Genomic DNA, 15,543 nt, shown 5'->3' on the forward strand with positions numbered 1-15,543 from the left:
TACAAATTTCTATTTATTTGATTACATATATCCATACACTTTTTTATTTTCACTTGGAAATCTTTTAACTACAAAAAGCATTAAAAAAAAACCATGTGTATGCAAATTTTTTTGTAGAAAAAAATATATCTAACACACTACAAATCAAGAGCCAAATAACTTGTTATGACTATTATTTGTTGTTACAACTTTACTATTAGAAATATCCACTTGTTTTTTCCAGTTTGATTAACTAAGAATGCAAGTAAACAATTTTATAATTAAAGGACCAAACTGAATTTTGGCCTGTTTAAATGCACTGAAGAGCTCGTATGAGCGTCTTATATTATAGTTCTACTAGTCTTTCGAAAAGAAAAGAAAAGGCTAATAAAATAAGTGCCTTTCCAGTAGAAAACAGGAAGAAATGAATTTCTCAAAAGAATCGGTGCCGTCCTCCATTTCAGAAATAATCACACAAAAAATTCCAAGAGCAACAGATCCCAACTGAATGGGAATGTGATCCCCAATATCATTTGCGTAAGCATTTAATTAATTCCAAACAGAAGTTTTGATTTAATCCCTTAGTCCTAAGCATTCTAAGCTAAAAGACAACATAATTTGCCAGTTAACGATTAGACAACCACTATCCAAGGTGGCATAAAAAATCTCAAAATTCCCTTCTTTTTTCGTTTTTTTTTTTTTTTCACAGGTCCCATGCATGAAATAACACTATTGAGATATCAAAATGTCAGGGAGACTCCTGAAAACTAGGGTCCAAAAGATTTAGCATTTTACCTCACTGTACAAGTCTGTCGATCAACCCATCGTCAAACAGAAAATGCCTTCGGGGGTCTCTTTCTCTGACATTGCAGTTTGACTAGGGTCCGTTTTTGTCGACTCTTTCTCAGGAGATACTGACTTTGGACTAGGCTCACATTTTGGTGACTCTACCTCACCTGAAATTGAGGCTGAACAGCACTGCGAAGCTTTATCCAACTCTGTTGGGCCAGTACCATTATTTCTCTCTGGGTTTTCAGGTTCTCCATTTCCTGATGCAGAAACTTCCTGGGAATCCAAATGAGCTAGTTTTTTAACAGGCTCGACATCAGCATGTACAAGACACTTGGGAGCAGATGAATTTTCTCCAACGCTAGAAGTGCTAGACATCAGCCACTCAAACTTCAAATTCTTGCCTTGCCAACATTTACCGTTAAGGAATGCTCTCTCAGCGGATCGGCGAGTTGCGAAAGTCACACGAGCTGAACAACTTTTTACTGTATCTGATCCATCACCATTGCCATCACCATTATAATCACCAGGCTCATCTTCTAGTTCCACGGAAGAAAGATAACCATATGATGAGAAGAGTTCCTTCAAAGCAGCAACCTGCAAGGCAACAATACATCAGTTTACCCTGTTATTCCCACATGGAACCTTAAGCATTTTATCATGACATGACTGAGAAGGAACACGAGACAAACAACAAGAAAAGATATGCATCCACTACTATTACACTATTATACATAGGCTGGTGGCAACACACACACAAAGGATATATATATATATAAAGAGAGAGGGAGGGAGGGAGGGAGGGAGGGAGAGACATTTGCCAAACCAGCTGGTAAAGGTGAAATAATTTTAAACGCTGTGGGTCGGTTGTCCAACTTGTATTTATTCATCAAAAAAGGAGGCCCAACAGGTGCTAATGGATGAATTGATTGCTTTGAGCCAGCAGACTCCTGCAGAGCCATCACTGTACTTGTTTTGGTACTAGAAGACACAATATTCTCCATTCTTTTGTTCTTATCCACTATCCCACCATGTGGTGATGCGACACCGGCACCTGGATCAGCAGACCTCGTAGTAGTAGCTTTGGCAACATCAGATGCTATTCCAGTTTTTTGTCTCTTAGAAGCAGGCTCCGTTGCTACCTCACCCTTGACTCCTGTAGCCTGCAAAGCGCAAAATTTGAGAGCAAGAGATAGAAGCGTACAGTCAGCTTCATATGTTATATTGGTTGTGTGTATGCATGTGCGCTGAAAAGATAACTACACCTATCATGAATCTGTTTACTTGTGAAAAAGGCATGCATTCTCTACATAATTATTTCTCTCACTGCTCCCAGCATTGTTCCATAAATAACAACTGATGCAAACCAGGACTGCCTCACAGGCTCAAGATTAATATACAGACTCTATATGATCTAAGATGCACGTAAGTGTCATCCATGCTTTGCTCTATATTCAGGATTCAAAAGGTGAGTTTCAGTGCCACCGCATACACAAGCATTATAGAATTTTGGCTCCAAAAGTAGTAGCCTAATTTTGACTCTATATAATCATATATGCTTGGTAAACAATATTCAGAAGTAATGTTGGCATTACTTGTTTCTCAAGTTTGTGCAACTGACGCCGAAAGTCATTTCGCTTCTGATCCAGCAGCTCCTGTTTCTTGCGAAGTTCCTCCTTCAATTGTTCTAAATTCTCTAGCTTCTTCTGCATAGGAGGAGAAACCTCTGGACCATTTGTGATGTCGACCTTAGGGTGGTCAGTGGCGGGCATGGAAGTATCAGAGGTAGGGACTACAGTAGTTTTTGAAATAGCCAACTGAAGATTATCCTTTCCACTGTTACCAATAGACAGGTGGGGTAGACCTGAAGTAGCAGGAACACCCCGGGAAGTAGCATCATCAGGTATGCTATCACGATTAGCCCACCACAGTCTGATAAAACGATTGCCCATTACAGCATCAGGTGCCCTTAGAGCAGCTTCTGCCTCTTCCCTTTTGGAAAACTGAATAAATGCTCGCTCACTGTTCAATGGAATATAAATGTCAATTACCTCTCCAAATTTTTGAAAATGAGAAAGTAGAGCATCTCTTTTGTTGCTTTTATGCGGAATGCCATTCACAAATAGTGTTCGCAGTGCCTTTTGAGATGGTTTCCGCGTGAGACGCATGGTATCGCTATGTATCTTGGCAGGTGAATCCATGGTTTTTGTGCCACAATCATCAAAATTAGTGCGCTTTCCTTGACGGGAAGTACCATGAACATTGTCTAATGCGCCCTGATCTTCCTTGGATTCACTCTCCTTATAACTTGACATACTTACTGTGGAATCGATTTTCTCTTTCACATCTAATCTATTGTTCAAAGCCCCAATTCTACCCCAAACAGAAGAATTCATGCCTTGAAAACCCACAGCAATCCCAGTGCTTCTAATTGGGCATTCATTATCAGCACCATCATGTAACCTGGCATGATTGTGATCAGAAGGATCCACACTTATCATGGATTCAGTTTCATCAAATTTAGGTGAATGTGGTGCTAAGAGTGTACTAGAAGTTTCGGGACCATTGTCATTCCACAGGGGCTGATCTGGGTCATACAAGTCTCCTCCACTCACACTAACAGAACCAGTATACGCACTGTTCAGACCCAAGCCATCATCAACTATTCCAGGCTTGTTACTTTTTCCATGCATTCCTTTGCTATTCATCAATGTGGCTGGAGGGGCACCAACTGTTGGCACAGCCCCCAGTCCAGAAGTTGTTCCAGGTAGTTGGGCACGTGGAAGTGAAACAGGGAGATTAAACTGTGAAAGGCTCTGCAAGTGGTGAAAGAATAAATTACTTGTGGCAAATTAAAAATAACCCCAATAATCATGACAATAAAAACACAATTCATCAAATAGTATCAGTAAATGCAATATCAAATCCCAGGAGTGATCCCAGTATGTAATTCTGCCAGGAAGTTCTGAGCTTTTTCTTATTTTGAGTCTCTTCCCTTGAGTTTGTGTAAACAATCTATAATAGAATAATTAGGTAATAAAAAAAAACTAAAATATGATTCCTCTTCCGACAATTTCACTGAATGCTTTGATCATCTAGCATAGGTGAAAAAAAAAAAGGTCAAATACAATTATTGGCTGACCATGCAGTGCGAAGAAATTAATGCCAACTCCATTGTTTCAGCACATTTGAAGGCTACAACAAAATTGATTCATGTGCAAGAGGATCTTGGTGGCCTAAAAGTGTAGCTCTGCTCCCACATCTAAGGCTTCTCTAAGTTAGATGGCTAAAAATAACTAGACAAGCTATAAATAATTGGTAGATGTCTCACACAGAAATGAATGATAAATTTGTCATAAGGCAAGACACATGAATGTGTTAAAACTTAAAAAAGAGTCATTGATGGGCAAAACAAATTGTAACGAAAACACACACAACACATTAATTAATAAAACAATCTGAATCAGGTATTCAGAGGAGTCATACATTCAGGTTTTCCAGCAACCAAGCATCTAGCAAATGTTAGAAACGAAATAGTCCAGGTTAAAAATAAAATAAAAATAAAAAAAGCATGACTTATTCTATGGTTTCATCCATAATAATAGATGTCAAGTCACATTAAACTCTGCAATCAGCATTTCTTAGATCTTGGAAATCAAGGTCAGAGATATTTCAACAGTTGCAAACACAAATGAGAGGCAGTTAATCAAAAAACACAAAATGATGGCAACATACAACCAGAACAATTTAGGGCATGGATTCATCTCTTCCTGCCTCAGATGCTAAGTCAGATAAGAAATGGATATCCATGATCAGTAACATAATATACATATTCAAAAGACATACCTGAACATCTTCAACCACGATGCGATTGACACCATGCTCCAATGGACACATGTCCCCTCTTAAACAAAATCCACGCTCCTCAAAATCTCTACACCTCTGGTGAGGAATGCCCATGTTCAATGAAGAATTTACTGCTGGTCTGAGTGTTCCTTGCAACCCAATGGGATGGAGTGTATCCAGGCCACCATTTGACATTCTTGGCATTAAACCAAAAGCATTCCAGGATGCACTCTGCACATTTGAAACATTTGCTAACCCCCTCCCGGCAAAGAGGCTTGGCCCCAGGTGAGCCATTTGAGAAGCAATGCCTACTGAGCTGAACCTAGAATCACGTTGGCTCCAAGAACCAGACTCCCTTCCTCTTCCCCTGCTAGGACCAGGATCTCCAGAAAATGTTTGGTTTAACCGGATTCTTTGATTCAAATCCACAGGCATTCGGGGTAATGACATTAGGTCAGGTCGTATTCTTTCATACTTTGTGGCAAAGTCCTTCTCAAGAGAAACAGAGTTATAATTTTTCCAGGTTTCACGAGCTTGAGATTCATTTTCCCGGAAAGGATGCCCATTTTCAAAGTGTTTGTTATGCTTCCTGTATGGCCTTGTAGAAACTGGTTCCAGAGAATCTCTCTCCAAAGATTGAGAACGCGTCTCTCGTCTACGATGCTTATGGTTGCGATCATCATCTTCCTCATCACTGACTTCCTTCTCCTCGGGATCACTAATGCATTCAGCAGGAGAAAGACCACCTGTCTTTAGTGGCGAAACTTTCAGCTCCATTTACAACACTTATGAAAAGTAGATGGTTGTTTTGTGGCATCAAATTCCCAAACTCTCTCTAGATGTAGCAATCAAAACAGTTTGATTGCTGGGATTTCTTCAACAACTGAATGGCAACCTGGAATCAGGAAAGAGGTAAGCAACAACAAGAATGAAAAAGAAACACAGATGAACCCTACCATAGAAAGAAACAAAGATTAGCAGTTGTAATTCTCATTTACACATTGTGTGAGTTAAGCAGTAACCTGTATTCATAAGGCTCCTTTCCAATAAGTTGTTTGACAGGAATCAAATTAGTCAACAGTATCTTTTTCAACAAATCTTATTATGAGGGGGAAAACAAGGTTACTAAAGTCTGGGTTCCAGAGGTTCAGAAGCTACTTCCAACATAAATTTCACTATTTCTAATTGATTTTTATCTGCTAAGGGTCTATGGAAGCTGAGGTTTCATTTCATAAAGGGGTTAAGCTCCTTTAGTCATAATATGCCAAAATCTCCTGGCATAGGAAGTCTTGAATAATTAGTGAGACTACCACCATGAGAAATTCCAGTGCATAGCAACATTTAATAACTTGATGAGTCAAACCATTTCCCTTCTAATATAATCTATCACTTCTATTCTCCTCGATTAATTTAGGAATCTCAAAGCTACTAAGCAGAGCAAAATGCAGTTGGGTAAGCCTCATTGTCACACTCAAGATGAAGCTCACGTATAGGAAATTAGGTGCGCTACTAGCCAATTTGATTGAACAAGGAAATCTTTACCTTATTTTTCCTTATCAGAACAACAAGAAGTATGATCACAAATGATATGATAAAGAAAAATCCATGAAGTCTGTGATTACCGTCAATAAAAAGATTAAAAATATAACCCATCAAAAAAGTCAAGAAAGAAAATAGATAGAAGTTTTCTATCACATCAACAACTTAGAATACCGTGCTTTCACATATGTAAAACAATTGTCAATACATATCTTCACAAAATTGAAGGTGAACCGGCACAAAACTCAAACAAAAAATAACTATTCTTTAATAAGTGATCATCCAGCCTTAAATGTTAGCCTTCAGCTTCAAGTAAACAATTGAGCTTAAATGGGTGTGACACCACCAGTGGCACACATAAAGATTGAATAGAGGCATCAGCGATTATTTTGGGATTATGTCTCTTATAAGACATGCAACAGATTCCCATAATCTGACAGCTTATGCTAAGAGTTAAAATTTCACTGCTACCAGTGATTTAGTTAGAGATCTACATTAAGATCAACAGTTAATGCAACTAAAGCAAGAAGTCCTACATGGGATTAACTACACAGTTTCTACTTTCCAATTTTCTAGCAAAGGCCAAATTACTTTTCCCTACATGCAAGCCTTTTACTACATTTTATCTCAATTATAGTGCGAAGTAATTGGTACCTCGAGTTGCACTAGTGAGATGAAGAAGAAAACTAAGCAAAATCAAAAGGTAGCATTTAGTGAAAGCAGAAAGAAAAAACAGTTAGGCCCTTGGAGCCTCCTCTGCTAGAACGCAACAATAAAATAGGCATCACAAAACGGGCCAATCTTCAAAATGGATACCTGTTTCCAACATCATGATGCATGAATGAGCTTTTCCCTATAACCTATATATTTCACCCCAAGAAACTAATCATATAACATATAAACGCATCAATAGCTTAAGAATCCTAAATGCCAAACTTGGGAAAAGAAGAAGCATTGCAAATTCGGTTGCCACAGAGCCCAAAAAATGCAGTACAAATTACCAAATAACTTGGATTAGAACCTTAAAAAGACACTGGATGGCTAACAACTTTCCATTTGATTTACATAACATCCACAAACAGGTTGCTTCACAAAATAACCTAATGAAGAACTATTCAACCCAAAACTTTGCTAGGTTGCACAGAAGTGACTTTAAAAAATCTAACATTTCCAGGAAACAAGATTGAAATACAACTCATTTTAATTTTATACCACTCTCATTAACCCCAAAACTCCCTTTTTTTTCTAGAATCCATCTCATTTGTGCTTCTATTTGAACAATTGATATATATGGATGTGTGTGTGTTCATGGATAGATGAAAAAAAGGCTTTTCTAAAAGTGTCTTTAGGTTTTTTAAAAGTTCCCTAAGGGCACACGATAACATTGTAGTTAGAACCCCTTCATTCTTACTGTGTGGACCATTACACATGCATTAGAAGAATCTTTTATTAACAGTGTGCTTCTCCAGACATCCAAACAACTGACCCTCAAGCTTTTGCCAATGAACATGATGAAGAGTACAGAAAAAACTATTATATTCAAATGCCTAATAACGAAGTGCTGAAATACTAATACAAGACAAGAAAAAAGCCTATAAAACAGTTTTTATTGTGTAGCTAATGTTAATAACAGACAGTTATTATGTTTGATCAGACAGGATCATCAGATACTCCTTCTCATAGATCAAACTACTGAACTACTACGAATCGACACCAAAACATGGTTGTGCATATACTAAAAAGAGCTATTTAAGCCAGACATAAACACGCAAAAGCTCTTCATAGTACACGCCAGATTAATTCACACCAGAAGCATAAAAACTGCACAGCACTTCTAAATACTACATGGTGAGGTTAAAATACGGTCTCTAATTACTGAAATAATTACTGAAATAAATTAAATTCATAGACTAACATCAAGCTAAACATACTCAAAAACACTACATTTATGGAAAAAAAAAAAAAAGGGAAACATTATCCAGGACAAAAAAAAAGTGATGCCTCAATAAAAGAAATTGACAATTTTCTTAAAAATAAATAACGTAATCCACCCAAAAAAAACGTATGCACTCATACCATTAAAAAAAAAATTAAATTCTGAAGAATTATATTAATTTTCACAATTATGAAATAGAGATAGCATGCAGTCACAATAAACCAACAACAATTAGAAATAAATAAATATTCAAATCAAATCAAATCAAATAAAAGGCGTTAAGAATATTGTCTTACAGAATCTTCTAGAAGAAATTGAGCGAAGAAACGAAAGCCGTTTCAGAGATTAGAAACCACCGATTCCATTTTGTCGTGTTATAGAGGAAAGAAGGTCATAACCCGGCCATGGAAGGGCATTTCGGAAAGAGGGGGAAGCTGGAGAGCGGAGGGGCAGGATCGTAATTGAGTGATGACCAAGAGCAGAAGTGAGTTTTTTTTGTTGGTTGAAGCTGTGTGTGAGAGAGAGAGAATCGAACAAGAGAAAGAAAATCAAACAAGATTTTTTTTTTTTTTAATAGAGAGATGATGGTATTGATATTATGTACCTAAAAGGAATTTAGAAAATGATGCGAGGACGAAACAAGAAGGTGGAATTATGTTTTGGTCCCATCAAATTGAACAAATTATGTAGTTTCTCTGATGGTTTGTAATTTGTGAATTGGCCCCTACACTTCTTGTATTCTTTTTCTTCTTTCATGTTCCATTTGTTTAATTATCAGCTGTGTTACAGGGATGATAGTATACTTTAAATCAATGAATACTCACCCAAACGCAATTCAAATTATACTTGAAATCAATGAATACTCACCCACACACAATTCAAATTAGTTGGAAATTCTATGAATACTTATGGTACAAGAGAGTTTAAAGCTCTGTTTATTTTTGTGTTTTAGAAAAAATTTTAAAAAAAAATTAAATTTTTTTTTGCTTCAAATTAATATGTTTTTGGTGTTTTTATATCATTTTAATACGTTGATATCAAAAATGATTTAAAAAACATTATTTTAATATATGTTTAAATAAAAAACACTTTGAAAAATAACCACAACCTTAAAAAGATAAAATTAGGATTTGGATGGATAATGAATACTACTCTACTCGATACAAAATTTATTTATATTTATAAAGTTTTCTTTATCAAGGCAACCAATTACTCAACTTCTCATCATCTCTTTTTTATCCACCAACAAAAAAAAAAACACAAACATCTTTATTTGTGAAGATACTACTCTCTCCTCTCAATTTGTTACTTTCTCTTATTTTAGTATGTTGTGTTTTCTTCTACTATTTTTATGGAGAATTATGCTTTCATCATTTGAAACGTTGGTGTGTGTTAATTTGACAAATAGTCTTATGTTGGATCATTGTCAACCTATTAATCCATCGTTAGTTATTTGATCAATATGCTACTTGTTCTTGTTTTTTTTTTTTTTTCCTTTCAATAAAACTATAATTAGAAACTTAATTATAAATTGAGATATATAATAGCCTCACTAATCAAACATAATATGGAGTTCTTAATTTGACTTTAACTTATTAAGAAGAAAAGAAAGGTAAAGTCAAAGAAAAGCATAAAAGAAAAAAAAATAAAATAAAAGAGAACTTGTAAATAAAAGAAAGATTAGCAAAAGAAAGTAATAAATAGCTGAAAACTATGAATAAATTGAAAAATAAATATGTATATAGGGATGGAGCATCATTTCAAGTTGGTGGATGGCATATTTATATTGTTACAAAGATCAAATTTCATGTAAACATCAAATCTTAATCTTATACAAATTATCTATAGTTGATAAGGATTGTAAAATCTTATTCCTAGTGCAATTTGTGCTATATTATTTGCATTAATCCTATGTATTTGTATCAATTAGTAATATCTATAAGTTATCTTGCTAAACTTCTCTATTCAAACATAAAAATAACATCTTCAAGCTCTATACAATAAAAACCTTATCTTATTACCCATGTTTAGAACTACACAGATTATGTCCTTAATGTACATTGGTCTATCATCCTGAATGCTCTAGAAAACATGATTGCATAATGTCTTAGTCCATGCTTAGAACAAATCCATAAGAAGAAGATAATATGTTCATCTTAGATGTAGAGAGAGAGAGAGAGAGACTTCCATTCTAGGATGATCATATGAACGTTAACATATAAAAAAAGCTCATCCTAACATCGCTTAGCGTTCTCACTGTAGATTACATCAAGTGATTGGATAAAACACAATAACATCTTAGTGAAGAATGGAAAGTTTAGAGGATATTTAATGCAATCCAACTATCTAGGATTACCATCAAACCTATTATAAAATTACTAGTAACCTTATCTCTCTTTTAGTAAAGGTCAAAAAAACATTTTCATATTCAAGTACAAGATCTAAACTATCAACCTATATGATTTGGCTTTAATACGAGGCTTATACCTAGAAGGTGAAAAGCTTTATGCCTCTACATAAATGGTCACGAATCAATTTGAAGACCTATGGGTAGGTCTTTTTAAATATAGTATTTTGTTAAAGATGGAGAAGAAAGAAAGAAATTTTCCCTTCTAGATAGAAAATGAGACTTTTCTTCTTTACTTAGTATATAGATGTTTAATTTGTTCTAGATCTAAGTGGCCAATCAAAACTAATTTAAATATAGTAATGGCCTTTGTTAAAGGTAAGACTATTACCCTATAAATATTTATACCAAGCCACATATATAATGCATTAGGAGAATGCCATTTGAGAAGTGAGCAACACCATTTCATAACGAAAGAAAACATATATGGAGTTTTATGATGTGTTCTTGCATAGGAAATTGTCAATCTCCACGAGTATAGTACTAGGTAATCAACCTTAGACCCTTAGTTAACTTATATAGAGGAGAGTTTGATGAGGACCTATTTCCACAACTTTCCTTTCAAAAGATACTTGGAGACTTTTCTAGCCATAGAAAGGAGAAAAAGTCTAATATGAACCCTGTGAATATAAAGATCCAAAAACCCACAGTGAAATCAAAATTTCCCAAGAAAGTTAAATTCAAGCTTGTGATTGAGTTTGACACTATCATAATATATACCAAGGCACTATAATTATAGAACCCGAGCCTTCGCTCATTGCCTATGAAGAGACACGAATGAGTAATATAGAAGACACTACAAAGCTTAGTTAATTCTTTAATAAGTCATAGCAATTCCATGAGAAACCAAGAGTAAGAACAAAATCTCACACAAAAGTTTTATTTTTGAATAACCAATCAATTTCTTATTAATTTTTTTCAAACCTAAATACAAACTAAATAATCATATTTATACTAGTTAGAACATCTTAAAAAAATAAAAGAGTTCTAAATAAAATAGAAAAAAGAAAAAAGAATTCTAAATCAACTAGGAAATTAATACAAGTCTTACATAATAGCTTCTAAACCTTATCTGTAGACCTTTCCAATGTTTAATTACCCTAAACATTTAACTCAATATACAACAAGACCTTTGGAATATTCTGGTAAAGTTTCGGCATGATCCAATAGTCGGATTAAAAGTTATATTTATCAGTATAAAACTATGTGTTAGAGAAAATAAGCCTTAAATCATCTATAGTCCTTAAATGATAAGGAAATGCCATGGTTTGACTATTATATTGATTTCAATCGATGACATATGTTGAATTGGGCTAAACTATTAGTAGGGGTGATCATTTTCGGATTGGTTCGGTTTTAAACTAAAGAAACTAACCAAACCAAAAATTATATTTTTTTAAATTATAAACTGAACTGAACCGGCTAACTGGTTCAAACTGATCATTTCGATTCGATTCGGTTCAATTTTCTTTCTTTCAAAACTGATTGGACTTGTTTCCATTTAATTGGGCCTTTTTTACTAGGCTTGGGCTTTTCTTAACATGTTTTGGGTTCAAGTCAACCACTTTATGATTATTGTTGTTGTAGCTTCATTTATCATTCACTCACTTAAAGAAGCTGAAGCAAACTATAAAAGAAAGCTGATGGAGGATTTTGGTAAGTTAAAGGCAAAATTCAAGACTATAAAACAAGATTATGTTGTTGGTTCTGTTAGAAAGACAAGACATTTTTCTAGCAGGGAAGTGATAGTTACAGGTAATTGTCAATAATCAAATGAGAATTTCAAACAAGAGTTTACTACCATACTATAACAGAGAAATAATTTACAAGTGAATCTTCAGCTAGAAAACCAGTAAAAGAGGACAAAAGGCAACAAGAAAATGCTTTCCCTACTCTAAAACCAAGTTGTTCCTTCTTTGTGAGTCCAATGAACCAACAACCTTTAGACACAAAAAGCTAATGAGAAATTCAACATTAAGCTAAGTTGTGGAAAACAAAGCAAATTTTTAGGAGAAAGTACTCTTCTATCTATTTATAAACAATTCAAGAAACCCATTTGAAAAAAACATTTAAAACCCAAATCGATTTTCTCAATGAATACAAGTAAGTAAGCGATGAAAAAATACTTGGGTTTTCCCATCTCTAACCACACAAAACTAAGAAATCAGAGATAGAGAGAAGAGGGAAGAAAAGGAGAAGAGGGGAGAGGAGAGGGCAGGTGGAGGAAACGTAAGCAGACTAAAAAGGGAGGGGAGGGTTGGTTACGAGAGAAAAGAAAATTAGAGGAATAGGGTTTCAGTAAAAAAAAAAAAAGCTTTTAGGATTGAATTAGGGTTGAAACTTGAAACTAAACCGGTCTAGTTCGGTTTGATTCAATCATAACTAACCATGATTAACCATCTCATCTTAATTCTATATTGATGGGCTTTATAATGTTATTCATGAATCTCAATCATGACTAATAATGTTTATTTGGATCCCAAGAATCTAAGTAAAATTCTAGTCTTATGCTTTCTATATTGTACATTTGTTAAGAGAACATAGTTGGTCGCTTTTAGTTTGATGCTTTTAAAACTTTATATGAAGGGTCTTGTAAGTAGGCTTTGATTTCTTCTCTCCAATCCTTTTATAGATTAAAAAAAAAACACTTGATTACCCTCTACTTGTACTTGGTAGAAAATTTCAACAACAATTTTTTCTTCACTATTTTGTATGTTTTCAACTGTAAAGTTTGTACTATTTTTCTCATCATTACATCTTTATTGTACATGAGCAATAGTTGATCGAATGATAATCTTTATAAATTCTAGTGAGCAGGATCTTGATTTATTATAACTTATAAGTGAATAAGTTTTTCAAAAAGATAAAGAGCTAATTATACCCTATATTATGAATATAATTACATTTTGCACCTTAGGTTTAGAAAATTGTGATTACTTTTTAAGACCAAGAAAGTTTGTTTTTGCTTTTAAAACTCAAAAAATACCTTTTAAAAAGAATATAAATGAACTTCTTTTATTTTTGTTTCCATCTCTCTTTATAAAAATAGAGGTACTTCTTAACTCTCTAAACTTGTATCTTAAAAATATGGATATTAGTTTTACAAATCCATATGAACAAACCATAAAGGTAGTGATGAGATAATCAATGGTCATTTTATATCTTGATCTATATTGAGCCAAGTCATTTGCTTTTATATTGTTTTCTCTTACTAAAGAAAGATTAAATTAGAAAGCCTATCTGTAAGGTTATTTACCACAAATAGTATTAAGTTAAAGTGCGATGCTTATATTTATATTCACCACCTAATTGATTTATAGTAAGTAATGAATCTTTTGTTGCTCTAGTTGTTTATGTCATATATCTAGTATTTTTAGGCCTATAATTATGGTTTTATATTCAAATTCATTATTATTATTATTATTATAGGAAAATTCAAGTCAAAATGATAAGGTCATTTTATGATCTACTGGAGAAATTATTACCTCCTTGAATTGCCAATGGAATATATGCAATAACAATTTTCAAATCTTGTTCCAGTTCATGGTCAATATCAAAGTAACAACTAAGAAATCAATCAAGGCTTGATAATTAACTGCTCTTTGTGACATATAATGCAAATCAAATTCAAACAATATTCATTTATCAATACGACTTCTTAAGAATAGCTTAGATAAAATGAAATTTTGTTAACATATAAAAAAATCCTCCACGTCCACATGTTGATTGATTAAGAATAGTAATTATTCATATCAATTTTTTAGCAACATAAAAGAAAGGGTAAAATCAATCATCAACTAGGATATTATGATTCACATTAAGTAATTGATTGATCAAGTCTTATATAAAGAATGAGTCTTTAGCATAATGACTTATAGATATTACATATTTATATGACTTTTAGATGTTTATATGCGAATAAAATAATACAAATTATGCTTGAATTAAGGTTATACAATCTTTATATGTTATAGACAGTTTGTATAAGATTGAGATTTTATGTTTAAATAAAATTCTATCTCTTTAATAATATAAATAGGCTTTTCAACTACTTAAAATTGTGGTCATCCCTGTATATATAATTTATTTTGCAATTTATTCATTTTTTTTCTACTTGTTGCTTTTCTTTTGCTTATCGTAGTTTATTTCTCTTATTTAAAAGCTTTATATGATTGTTTGCTTTTCTTTAATATTTTTTTAGGTTTTTAGTTTTCACATTACCTTTATTTTCTTCTTAACTTATTAAATTCAAGTTAAGAACTCTATATTTCATTTGATTAATAAGGATGTTATCTACCTTCATTTAAGATTAGGTTTCTAATTATAGTTTTCCGTCACTAGAAGAAAAAAAACAAAGAACACATATCATATTTATTAAGGAATCAACAATCGATCAATAGTTTGATGATGATCAATCATCAAATTATTTATTAGATCAATAGATTAACACATCTTATGAAACTAGTTTGTTAACACCACTAACAAATTAGTAATCATGATAAAAAAAATTATCAAGAATGTTGTTAAAATGACTAATGACTAGTCAATTCACACGACTAATAAAATTCATTCTCCTATGCATAAAAAATCTAATAATCATCCACCAATACACATTCAAAAGGAACAATATATAATAGATGTGTGACATGATGAGTCTTTGTTATTTAATTCCTTATAATAGCTAAAGACTATGTTTAAACAAAATCTTAACGTTCCCATACAGTCTCTTGTAATCCTACATCTCATAATCCTACCTCTTATAATGTCATTACCTCCATTGACTTATAGTGTATATATTTATGCTTTACTTCTTCAACACAACCCTATGCTTATTTTGTTTAGGGATCTTGTAGCGTGATTAGGTTATCACAACCAACTTTTACAAACTCTAGTTAACTGGTAATGACTCTTCTTAAAGGAATATATTTTCACTATAATCTAAACTTATGTAATGTCTATTTGAGAGCTACTCAATTAGAGATGGAAAATAAAGCCAATACAACTTATAATAATAATATTATAATAGTAAATAAAACCATGTAAGCCA

General features: G+C 33.3%; 1 protein-coding gene across 1 annotated transcript; it reads right to left on the bottom strand.

The window, feature by feature from the left end:
- Positions 1–461: 461 nt before the first annotated feature.
- On the bottom strand, positions 462–8,673 carry LOC133705360 (zinc finger CCCH domain-containing protein 41-like). Its single transcript, XM_062130503.1, has 5 exons — positions 8,386–8,673; positions 4,615–5,509; positions 2,364–3,584; positions 1,584–1,931; positions 462–1,365 (listed from the first exon to the last, which is right to left on the bottom strand). The coding sequence occupies exons 2-5, from the start codon at positions 5,389–5,391 to the stop codon at positions 796–798; spliced, it is 2,916 nt and encodes a 971-aa protein (XP_061986487.1). The 5' UTR covers positions 5,392–5,509; positions 8,386–8,673; the 3' UTR covers positions 462–795.
- Positions 8,674–15,543: the final 6,870 nt, after the last annotated feature.

The sequence above is a fragment of the Populus nigra genome, chromosome 1, assembly GCF_951802175.1.
Source record: "Populus nigra chromosome 1, ddPopNigr1.1, whole genome shotgun sequence".
NCBI classification, from domain to species: domain Eukaryota; kingdom Viridiplantae; phylum Streptophyta; class Magnoliopsida; order Malpighiales; family Salicaceae; genus Populus; species Populus nigra.

Bases quoted from the DNA above. Each gene is read 5' to 3' on its own strand.
- LOC133705360 (XM_062130503.1), bottom strand. From the start codon at position 5,391: ATGGAGCTGAAAGTTTCGCCACTAAAGACAGGTGGTCTTTCTCCTGCT. The intron at 1,932-2,363 runs GTAATGCCAACA...TGCGCTTTGCAG, and splicing joins TGCACAAACTTGAGAAACAA to GCTACAGGAGTCAAGGGTGA. The intron at 1,366-1,583 runs GTCTCTCCCTCC...GTTGCCTTGCAG, and splicing joins TACCAGCTGGTTTGGCAAAT to GTTGCTGCTTTGAAGGAACT.